Source organism: Podarcis bocagei (assembly GCF_964188305.1).
Source record: "Podarcis bocagei genome assembly, chromosome: 7".
Lineage (NCBI taxonomy): Eukaryota > Metazoa > Chordata > Lepidosauria > Squamata > Lacertidae > Podarcis > Podarcis bocagei.
This window is the reverse complement of record NC_138132.1, coordinates 15,381,047-15,393,327: the sequence shown is the minus strand read 5'-3', so window position 1 is coordinate 15,393,327 and position 12,281 is coordinate 15,381,047. Positions and strand designations below refer to the sequence as shown.

Sequence of the window (12,281 nt, the reverse complement as noted above, 5' to 3'; positions counted from 1 at the left end):
TTTATATTTCTTGATGTTAACCAAATCCCTAAATATTTAACCTTTTTATGGACTTCAATCTCAATATTTTGTTCTAATTCGGTTCTTTCTTCTTCCTTCATGTTTTTAACTAATAATTTAGTTTTTTTCCTATTTAGCTTAAATCCTGCCACTTCCCCAAAATTCTGAATTTTTTCTATTACTTTAGGGAGTGAGGTTTTGTAAGATCCAAAAAGGAATAAGACAAGGATGCCCATTATCACCATTATTGTTTATTCTGGTCTTAGAAGTACTTGCCAAAAACATAAGAGCAAATAAAGAGATTACAGGTGTAAAAGTTGGGAAAAGTGAATTCAAGTTAAAAGCGTATGCAGATGACTTAGTGATAACAGTGGAAGAACCTAAAACCAATACTTTGGTTCTTAACAAGGTGGTACTTTCTGTCAGTTACACACCCCTAGACCAGTGTTTCCCAACCTTTTTTGGGCAAAGGCACACTTGTTTGATGAAAAAAATCTCGAGGCACACCACCATTACAGCCCCGTGACGTCAGCGCGCAGCGTCACGCCGGGAGGGACGCACGAAAGTGTAAGTTTCAATTTTTTTCCCTCTCCCTTGCTGGGGAACCTCCAAGCTTTGGGGGTGGGGGGGAGGAGGCAGCAAAGCGAGGCAGGAAGGAGAGCGCGGCTTGGCTGGGTGAGCTTTGGCAGGGGCAGGGAATGAGAGCCGCGAGGCGGGCGCTGCGGATGGAGGCGCTGCCCGCCGAGCTCGCAGGCAGCCAGGCAGGCAGACGGCGAGAGCCCCGCACTGGGCGGCCTCTCCTCGCCACTGCCGCCCCGCCTCTCGCCGCCCGACTCGCCCGCCTCCCTCCAGGCAACATCTCGCGGCACACCAGGCAACATCTCGCGGCACACTAGTTTGCCGCGGAACAGTGGTTGGGAAACACTGCCCTAGACAACCTTGCTGTTGAGGCACTCCAAGGTTTCACTGGTTTGGGAGTCTTCTCTTACTAGAAGAATCTCTCCCTTCCTGACTGGAATGTGACCTAAGTAGACTGTCTCTTTACAGCTTCTACGTCTCCTGTCTCAACCTCAGCCCCCCAGTTAATTCCTGGTCTAAATACTCTTACAGGACACCACACATTGTTCTTCACACTAAGCTCAGAGACTCCTTTCTCTAGCGTGTGATATTTTCCTCAGAGTGGATGTTTCTACCAAGAACCAACTCTCACTCCCTATCTTCCTACCTATCCTCCCAACCTCAATCCCAACCTACTCCAAGACCTCCTCCCAACACTCCCTCCCAAACTCACTCTCCCTGTCTTTCCAAATCATCTCCTTTTTCAACTCCCCCTCCTGGAACCTTGGCCAACCAGAGGGTGCCATACATTAACCATTTTCTGGCGTGGGGAAAAGAAAAAGGAAATACTTCGGCACCCAACCTGCCCCAGCAAAAACAAACTTTTCCTTCACAGTCATCCAGATAAATGATGTTATAGAGATAAATAATGAATACCTTACAGGAATCTTCTGAGGATTGAATGGGGAGGGGGAAACTATGTACAAAGCCTTGAGCTTCTTGGAGGAAGTGGATGCAGATAAATAAATAAATTGGAAAAATAGAAACTGAAAGTAAGTTAAATTGATAGTTTGGTTCATCCCTAGTCCAGGATCCAGTCCTCACACTGGCCAACCCAATGATTATGGAAGCTCACAGTCAGGACCTCAGTGCAACAACATTCTGGCTTACTGTGAGTTCCAGCAACTGATATCTGAAATATGCAACTTTTTATACTGGAGGTAGTACATAGGCTTCATGTTTAGTAGCCACTGAGTGTCTTATTTTCCATCAATTTGTCTAATTCCCTTCTAAAGCCATTCAAATTGGTGGCATTAACTACCTCTTGTAGAAAATTCCATAGTTTAATTGTGCTAAGTTTGTAACCAAACAGTGGGAAGAAAATATATTTAAGTGAGAGTCTGGATGGGGGGGAAGGTTGGCCATGGGAAAGGGGGAGTTCACCTCCCCACTTCTTGGAAATAATTTAACCGGTATACTTGGCAATGGCTTCAATAGTTTTAATTAATGAGTGTTTCATTCTATTCTATTCTATTCTATTCTATTCTATTCTATTCTATTCTATTCTATTCTATTCTATTCTATTCTATTCAAATGCTTTTAAAATTGAACCCCTTTTAATTTAGAAGTATTAATTGACTCTCACCTCCTCCTTTGTGTGTCACTTAGCAAACTGCAAAACCAATTAATAATAATGTTAATGATGATAATAATAATTAATAATTCATGAAGTAAACTTTTGCTTCTGTCTTCAGCATTACCTCTGCACTGCAGATATACTTATAACAAGACTGGAATGACATACAATAGCTATCTTAAAAAAACTTGTGACTCCAAAGAAGATTCCTGTGAGGCCAGTGTTCTGCGTACAAATATAAGTAAGATTTGTCTGATTATGTTGTCTTTTTTTGTCTTCTTTTTTTTGGGAGGGTGTCTTTTTTGGTCTTTTTCTGTTTGATTAGATCCAGGTTAAGATAGTTGAAATTTAAGGGTTCTACTAGCATATAGAAGTCTATGCTAGGGCAACTCAGCCATGAAAAACGTGAGTTGAGGAAGCTGTGGCACTTCAGCTGTAGATGAATTAGAACTCTCATAAGCCTCAGCTAGCCTGGCCACCAGTCAGGAATGATGGGAGATGCAGTCCAACAACATCTGGAGGATCACAGCTTCCCATTCTGAAGTAAGGAATGGCTTACATTTGAAAATGGGGAATCTAACATCACCTGATCACAACCAGTGGCTGAATCTGGGTGCTTATCTCCAAGCTTGGACAATTTGATTTGCATTAATGAGAAATCCCTGCTTACCCTTCTAAAGTTTTGACTTGATTTGCATTAACTAGAAATCCCCATTGACCCAAACCAATGAACTCCAATTTAGTTTTGGTTATCAAACTAGACAATAAGCCTAGAATATAACATGAAGCCTTTGCCATAAATGACATTGAAATTGAGACTCCTTTCACAGATCTATAAAAAAAGCCGAGCAATTGGGATGGGAAACGAAGGTGCTTCACACTTTCATGGCCCCCCCTCCCCCCTCTTGCAGTTCACCTATTAAAAAGGGTTTCCGTTAGCCAGCTTGATTCAATGTGGGCCCCTCCACCCTGATGAACTTCTTTCATACTTCAACCATTGGTTAAGGTTGATTTGATCCCCTTGCTTGATCCTGATTCACCCACCCCTTCTACCTAGAAGGACATGGGTGCCATTTCTGGTTCGTCTGAGGCGCCAAAATGCCTTGGGGCAATCCTGGGTGGGATGGTTCCAACATCTGGGTGGGATCTGTTCCAACATCACTGGTACATTCTTGGAGGGATAGGGGCAAATGGGCAGTAAGGCTGGTGCAATGCAATGTCTTGCCAAGTTTCTTGCACTGGGCAACAGGAGTTTAGGGAAGCATTTCCCCCACCCTGCAAACTGTTATGATCGACTAGCAGAGAGAATGCAGTGTATGTCAGATGTATTGTCAGATGTATAGGAGAAGGCATGAGTCTTCATGCTTGAAATTTGATGTGAAATGAAGTTCTGCATACATTCCAAATTTAAAGCATTATACAAATTAATTGCAAACATAAAAAAGAGGTTGGTCCTATGGATTAAAGAGGCAAGAGACTACTACTTATGGCAGAGAGCTGAACTCATAAATGCCTGCAGAAAACTATTCTGTTCCACCTGGGCTATGCAGATCATTAAGAATAGATCTTTCCACACTGGTTAATTGATATCTATTGATTTCCTTTTAATGTGGTTTTTCTTGTATCTTTTACCATATTTTTCGCTCTATAAGATGCACTTTTTCCCCTCCAAAATGAAGGGGAAATGTGTGTGCGTCCTATGGAGCGAATGCAGGCTTTTGCTGAAGCCTGGAGAGCGAGAGGGGTCGGTGCCCCTCTCGCTCTCCAGTCTTCAGGAAGCTATCCACAATCCTTCAGAGCGCGGTGGGAACTCCCGCCGGTCTCCGAAGGCTTGCGGACAGCAGCCTGCAGCCCGAAGCCCGGGGAGCGGGCTTTGGGCAGCTGCACAACTTTGTCTCCGCTCCAGGACCTGTTCTGGGGGCTGGGGTCGGGGGAAGCTCGGGCTTCCCCCGCCCCAGCCCCACGGCAAAAATCGAAGCCCCACACAGCCTCTCCCGGCTGGAGAGGTTGTGCATGGCTAAAGAGGAAGCCAAGACAGCCAGCGGGATGGATCCCACTGGCTGTCTTGGTTTCTTTGCTCTTTGGGGCTGGGGGGAGGGGAATAAAACTAGGTGCGCCTTATGGTCTGGTGCACCCTATGGAGTGAAAAATATGGTATGTATGAAATGTATGAAAAACATTTTGATATTTTTTCCTCTTATGTTATAGCAGTTCACACACATTTAAACAAACAAACAAACAAACAAACAAACAAACAAACAGCACCTCACTTTAGATTGCCAAATTTAATAATACTTTCCATATTGTTACTTTGAAAAGGTCCTGATTCAGACATCAAAGAAAATTGGAACCATTACAATGAATGTACCTTAGGACCAATAGTCGTGAATATTTTCCCCAGATCTAGATATTTCTTTCAATTTCTTTTTCATAGTGGTACTCCTAGTGCAAGTTTTGAATAAATGCACATCATCCGACGATTGTTTCTCAGGCAATTTCAGCTTCACTGCAGGGGATGGTAAATTCTTTCAGATGAAGAGGCACTGCTGCAACACAGAACTGTGTAACAATGGAACTCTCAGCCGTAAGTTTCTGTATAATTTTAAAATCCACAACGTGTTAGGGCTTTGCATTGGATTTGGCCAAAGGCTGGATACGTAGTCAATCAGCAGTACTCAGAGGACCTGGGCCTCATTCAAAAGGGGTGAGCAGCCCCAGATGGCTATATGGGTCGAGCCATTCAGCACTATCAGGACCTCTCAAGGGGTGGAGGGGCAAGCAGGACGAAGAAGCAGGCATGAGGAGAAACTGTGAAGAAGAGGGACCTACTGGGCAGCTACATCTCTGCCTGAGAAGGGATGTGTTCCCTTTCCAACCAGGCCTCTCCTGAATCTGTCCCAATGTCAATCCTAAACCCTGACTGGGTCTAGATAATCTTTTCATCCAATAATACTCGCAGGTGCCCCACCAAAACTGTAAAGCCCTTGGGTGAATTACAATAATATAACATACAGGTACAAAAACAGATCCAGTGGTACCTCGGGTTAAGTACTTAATTCGTTCCGGAGTTCTGTTCTTAACCTGAAACTGTTCTTAACCTGAAGCACTAATTTAGCTAATGGGGCTTCCAGCTGCCGCCGTGCCGCCGGAGCACAATTTCTGTTCTCATCCTGAAGCAAAGTTCTTAACCCGAGGTAATATTTCTGGGTTAGCGGAGTCTGTAACCTGAAGCGTCTGTAACCCGAGGTACCACTGTAAAACCATTAACATGCTCACTATACCTTTGATTTTGGCAGTTCCTGATCGCAACGTGCTGGCTGAAAATGGCCTGAAGTGCCCAGCCTGCTTCTCCAAAGGAACCACACAGTGTAAAAGTGAGAAGACCATCAACTGCCTTGAGAATGAGACCCAGTGTGTTGTTTTTAAAGGATCTCTTTTTAGAGGTAACATTGCTACTTAGACAGGGGGAAAGGGCCTAGTCATCGGATGGGTCATGCAGACTCATTCCTGTTCTCCTATTCTCCCCCCCCCTTCCCTTTCCCTTGCATATTACTAGAAATGTGAGAGGGTCCACATCTCTCACTGGCCCCATTCTGCACCCTTCCTTAGTGTTTTGCCTGCCTGGACTGTGTCCTTTAACTCTCATAATGCCACTTGCTTGTCCAGAAGGAGTATTCCCCTTGGCTGGGGAGGGCGGGGTATAAATAAATAAAAATTATTATTATTATTATTATTATTATTATTATTATTATTATTATTATTATTATTATTATTATTATTATTATTAAAAACACCCTTCTGAACAAAAGTAAAAAGTGCATTCATTGCTTCACCCCAGTTGCATCTGGATCTGTCCACCATTGGGTTGAAGTCGAGGACAAAATGTGTCCCCCTTGCTCAAAAAGCACATTTATTATGTAAAAGGCATGTAACAAGTTTTCTTAAATTCTGTGACAATGAGCAGTATCTGGCTAACTAATTCTGTGCACCAGAATTTCCGCTCTTGGAAACTTGTAAAATAAAAGGAGGATTCTATGGATGCTTAGATCACAGTGGGGCAATGAGGAAGCCTCAGTGGGCATCCAACCATACTGAGAGACAATGAAGTGCATCTCCAGCTTTTTGTGTCACTGCATCACACTGTTGTCTCATGCCAGGTTAAAACACTCAAGGTTCCCACACCAGGGAGGGAATGTTGTTTTCAAATCTTGCTGTGTGGCCACAGCATGTGACTTTTAACATGCCCAGGAGATAGCAGGGATAGAATTCCTCCCATTTTATTGCAACTCAGCTGCACACAAGAATTTGATCTGCTTAATCTAGTTAATTAGGCCTGTTTTCAGATTCTCTACTTTCATTATATTTTATAAATATAATGTCAGAGGCTGGACTGAGGAGGAATGGTGGGAACTGCCCCCTTCTTTTCTGATTTCCTGAAGCCTGACAGATAAACTTTTTATTAATAATCTTGAGACTCCTTTGGGTATGATAGCAATTCGGAATTACATATGAGTTTCTTTTTATCTGAACTTCATGTTGAAAATTTTGTTTATTCATGTTCTAATGAAATTATATTTTTCAGATTTCTTAAATATACACATTTTAAAACTAACTAAAATTGTCATTTAGCCTCACAAGCACAATCTCCTAGTACCTGGGTAAAGGACTAATGTCAACATTTCTTTCCTTTTCTTCTAGCCCCCATTCATCTCCAAGATTTCACGTTCCAAGGCTGTGGAACAACAGATTTTTGTGCCATCCACAGAAGAAAACTTGGATCTGGGGGATTGGCCCTTGTTATTACCCAAAAAAGATGTTATAATGCTTCAGGAATCTCACACCAGCCTGAACATGAAGGGTAAATAGGACAGTGTAGACCTCCTCCTTGTGTATTGCAAAATCCATGGCAATGAGGGGGAACTGGAGGCCTAGTGGTGAAATCCTGGACTCAGGATCTGTGGATCTTTCTTTTTTGCTTTTGGTGGGGGTAAAGGGAAGCAAGGGGCAGAGAAAAATGGGTCAAAAATGTGCGGGTTGTAGATTCTAACTACAAAGAACCCTCTAGTGTATCATTAACAAATAATTTTCATTATGATCATTACAAAACAAAATAAATGGTTATGGGAAATAAAATTTTGGTTCTTAGTTCTGTTTCAGATACAAATGCAATTATTATTTGTTGGTCTAGATGAAGTAATTACAAAATATAAAATAAATAAAACAGGATAAACGCAGGAATAATTTTTTCTCATTATAATCATCACTGTAAAAGCAGAACAGACCACTTTTTCAGAGGCACATGGGCTCTTGTCCCTTAATAAAAAGTTAATTATATACCCAATCCATCTCTCAGTTGGAAGATTTAAATATTTGAACAAAAATTCTCTTACGGCTTCATTGTTGTTGTTGTTTAGTTGTTTAGTCGTGTCCGACTCTTCATGACCCCATGGACCAGAGCACGCCAGGCCCCCCTGTCTTTCACTGCCTCCTGCAGTTTATTCAGACTCATGTTGCTAGCTTCGAGAACACTGTCCAACCATCTCGACCTCTGTCGTCCCCTTCTCCTTGTGCCCTCCATCTTTCCAAACATCAGGGTATTTCCCAGGGAATCTTCTCTTCTCATGATTTGGCCAAAGTATTGGAGCCTCAGCTTCACGATCTGTCCTTCTAGTGAGCACTCAGGGCTGATTTCCTTAAGAATGGATAGGTTTGAACTTCTTGCAGTCCATGGGACTCTCAAGAGTCTCCTCTAGCACTATAATTCAAAAGCATCAATTCTTCGTTGATCAACCTCATAGATGGGACAAACCAGCAAGTAGTTGGGTAGATATTTAGGAACCTCTATCTCCATGTAGGCAAACCTGTTATACCTAGGGCATCCGGTGATAGCATCCTTCAAAAAAGACGCACTTCATACACTGGAGTCACAGAGCTGTAAATGCTTTCCCCCATTTGGTATTTGTGATGCTGGTTACATAGTGATGGTGTTGAATGTGTAGTTTGGCATATCAAGGTACAGGATGGTCCCACCCATAAGGCAAGGTGTGGTGACCATCTTAGGTGGCTGGATTGTTAGAGGTCGTCAGGAACATGGCCCCCCAGAGCACAGCAGGAGAGTCAGCCTCAGAAATTGAGCTGAGCTAGCAAAGGGCTAGCTCTGAAGATACGAGCTGTCTGAGTTTAGAGACGACAGCCCACCCCCTTTCCCCCAGGGAATAATCTGTTTGTTCTCATGAGGAAGAGTTGGAAGCCAGGCAACCATCAGATAAGCCAGAGTCCGAGGCTGTGTCTTCTGGTTTCCAGTGGATGCAAGCAATCTCATCCTCAATATTTTTTGCAAACATGGTAATGTTAGGTTCTATAAAAGAGAGAACAGCATAAAAGTAGGAAAGAGAGGAGAAAAGAAAGGGGGAAATAAGATAAAAAGGAACAGAAGAAGGAATGAGAGGGAAAGAGAAATATGGGGAAGAGAGTAAAGTGTATTTGTTTAAAATGCAGATGAAAGCTATTCAGAAGGCAGATCTCTAAAGATAGGTCACAAGAGGAGATGTTATCTACAACCTTTTCATTCCTGTTACAGATAGGTAGCCGTGTTGGTCTGCCATAGTCAAAATAAAAAAAATCCTTCCTGTAGCACCTTAAAGACCAACTAAGTTAGTTCTTGGTATAAGCTTTCGTGTGCATGCACACTTCTTCAGATACACTGCTAGTGTATCTGAAGATACTGCCAGTGTATCTGAAGAAGTGTGCATGCACACGAAAGCTTATACCAAGAACTAACTTAGTTGGTCTTTAAGGTGCTAAAGGAAGGAATTTTTTTATTTTGACTATGGCAGACCAACACGGCTACCTATCTGTAACTGGAACCATGGAAGGCACCACATTGAGCCGCATGAAATGGAAGTCCATCAACCTCACCCAGTGTATCTGAAGAAGTGTGCATGCACACGAAAGCTTATACCAAGAACTAACTTAGTTGGTCTTTAAGGTGCTACAGGAAGGATTTTTTTTATCTTTTCATTCCTGTAGCTTATGAAAAGGGCCCATCATTCTAACAGCTTGTTCTCTTGTTGGCTTCTGATTTCTGTTCAACAAAAGGCCAACCTCCCAGAACATTAGAATGTCAACCCTCTTGCTAGCCATTCTTCCCTTCAGGTCCAGGAGACACCTGTGGGTACAAAGGACATCTGGATGACCAAGAAAGCAGGAGCTGTTGCCCAATGTCTCCAGCAAAATATATCACCCAGGATGCACAAAGAGATCTGAGGTTCTGGTTTGAATCAACACTGTATCCAAATAAGCACAGAAAGTACAGAATACATATTTATTTTAAAAAATAACAACAGTGTAGTAAGAACCCTGTTACCATATAGGAATAAAAGATTGTAGAAGAAGGTCACTTAAGAATTTGGGAACATTTGGGAAAATACAAACACAGAAAATAGCAAATCTGACTTAGTCTAAGCTAGTTTATTTTAACACCACTTTCTGACCCTCAAAGAGATGTGGCAACCATCAGTGAGTACACATCCCTTTGCGGGGCACATCTTCCACTGTGATGTGCAACAACTACTATTACCAAATTTTTCGCTCTATAAGATGCACTTTTTCCCTCCTAAAAAGTAAGTTTTATGGAGCGAATGCAGGCTTCACGGGGCTATCCCAGAAGCCAGAACAGCTAGAGGGAGCGCTGCACAGCGCTCCCTCTTGCTGTTCTAGTTTCTGGCTTCGCCGGGCTAGCTCTGGCTTTTGCGGGAGGTGGGGGAAGGGACAGAGCACGCAGCTCTGTCCCTTCCCCCACCTCCCAGAAAAGCCCCAAGAGCCGCGCTCCCTTTAAAGAGCCGTGTGGGGTGTGGGGGGGGTATTGGGGGCTTTTCCCCAAGGAGGAAGAAGGGCAGCCCTTCTCCCTCCTTGTGGAAAAGCCCCCAATACCCACATACACACTCCTTGCGGCTTGTGAAAGGAGTGCTGAGCAGAGCCTGGGATGCATACAAGCTCTGCTCAGCGCTCCCTTTAAAGAATTTTTTTTTCTTGCATTCCCCCTCTAAAAACGTGGTGCATCTTATGGTCAGGTGCATCTTATGGAGCAAAAAAATAGGGTAATAGCATAGCTGTCAACATTTCCCCCTTTTTAAGGCAAATTTCCTTATTCTGAATAGGATTCCTAGCAAGAAAAGGGAAATGTTGACAGCTATGATTGATAGGCTTAATGGCTCTCATACTGGAGGGAAGGTAGCCATCACGACTGTATAAAAAGAAAGAAAATACTGATAAGCTACAAAACTGCCAGTGCAAACTAAAATGGCCCCATGGATACAAGCAGGTTCCAGGTTCCCCTGATTTCTGGGAAGAGCATGTGTGTGACATGCTAATTTTTGATTACTTTGTGCCTCATTAGGATTAGGTTGTTTCCAGCTCAGTTTTATCTAAAGCCCGAGAGAAGAACACATTCATTTAAAGTACCTGTCTACTGTTTACTGACAATGTAGGTGTGGCTAGACTGGAAGGGGCATCTGGCTGAACGCCCACAGAGTTCCTTAAAAAGATTGCATCCAATATGAAATAAGAGCTTTCTGTTACAATATAGAAATATAAGATTTCTGGGAAAGTATGCACTCTCTATTTCCATAATTTCCTGCTCTTCACTGGAACAGTCCTTCCTTGGTGGAATCCTTGGGCACATTTCCTTGGCCCATAATCCATCCAAGTCAGCTCCTTCCAGTGGCGTAGCGTGGGGGGTGCCAAGGGTGCCGGCCGCACCGGGCGCAACATCTGGGGGGGGGGGCGCTCGCTGCCTCCGGAGTCGCCGAAGAGCCTCGGGCGCAGGCTGTAGCGGAGCCGCATGTCTCGCGGAGCCGCATGTCTCGCGGAACCGACGAGCTGTGCGCGCGTCCGGGCTGAAGGCGCCCGGCAGGCAGCGGCTCTCAGCGCTCGCCGCGGAGGACGCGCCAGGCAGCCCCTCCTCACAGCCCCGCCTCTGCCGGTGCTGCTGCAGCTGCTGGGCCGTTGCATTTTCCTCGCCTCTCTGCCCCCCTCCTCCTCCGGGCAAGCGGCGTCGTTTGGGCGGCAGCGCCAGCGGCAACTCGCAGGTTAGGGGTTAGGGGGAGCGCAAATTACTTGCCTTGCCCCGGGTTAGGGGGCGCAAATTACTTGTGTTGCCCCGGGTGCTGACAACTCACGCTACGCCGCTGGCTCCTTCTTCTTCCATAGGTCACCTGCTGGTTCGTTCCTCCTTGGCTTTTGATCACTCCGGCATTATGAGGGCTTTTCTGAGTATATATTTCTTCTTTGCACATTTGGTTTAGACTACTGCCTAGGCTAAACAATGCAGAGGTGTGGGAACAGTGCAATGGTTGGGCAAGCCCCTTCTTTCTGGTCTGAAAGAAGCAGCAAAAGGAGGCATTTGTACGGCTTCTGGCAGAAGGGGTGAGGATTCTGACAGGGTCCTAAGTACAACCCCCTTCTTCCCAGTGCCAACAAGCACTGCTAAGTAGTCCTAACATAAATCATGACGCAAAGAGAAGGACACCCCAAGATAGACAGCTTACTGCAGAATGTCCTCTGTGCCTTCTGTGCTATGTGTGGCTAAAAAAATACCTTGGGTGGTGGGAAATGAGGGTATTGCTGTGGCCATCACCAGTTAAACATAAGGTGAGCATGCTGGATCAGGGCAATCACCCCTCAAGTCCAGCATCTCAACAGATTATTGTGGGATCCCTGTGGGAATGAGCTGGCTTCAATTCAAGACAATGTGGCTAAGGAGAGTCATCACCAAATAGAACAGGTTAGTTAAAGTATCTTTCCCTGTCCCAACAATCTGGCGCAATTAGAACAAGGTGGGGCAAAGTTCCAGGAAATTATTTAATCAGCTCTCAGTAATGATCTTGGAGTCATTGTATTCTATTCAGTGCCTACCAGTGTGTCCCTGGCACCTTTCAACAGCCCTGAGGTATGTCTAGCTTTGCCAGCTGAGCAGTCACCTGAGCAGTACCTTGAGACTTTCATTGCATTTTGATTAATGGCCTGGAAGAACAGAAAAGGTATATTGTTTATTCTAATTCAGTAAAACCCAACACCAAGTAAGTGC

The 12,281-nt window shown here is 44.2% G+C and overlaps 1 protein-coding gene across 4 annotated transcripts in view; it reads left to right on the top strand.

Moving 5' to 3' along the window:
- LOC308590518 (phospholipase A2 inhibitor and Ly6/PLAUR domain-containing protein-like) overlaps positions 1 to 12,281 on the top strand; it is a 151,743-nt gene that overhangs the window by 37,312 nt on the left and 102,150 nt on the right. Inside the window, exons 4-5 of one of the 4 annotated variants that reach the window (XR_014009780.1) lie at positions 5,491 to 5,637; positions 6,893 to 7,151. The exons of 1 other annotated variant lie outside the window; for it this stretch is intronic. Coding sequence is in view for 1 of the 3 variants with exons in the window: in XM_081200637.1 (XP_081056763.1) it covers positions 5,491 to 5,637 (147 nt within the window). In the remaining 2 variants the exon portion in view is untranslated. Of the gene's footprint in view, positions 1 to 5,490; positions 5,638 to 6,892; positions 7,328 to 12,281 lie in introns of those variants that run through there. 2 more of the 4 variants (XR_014009783.1, XM_081200637.1) reach the window with 2 other exon arrangements.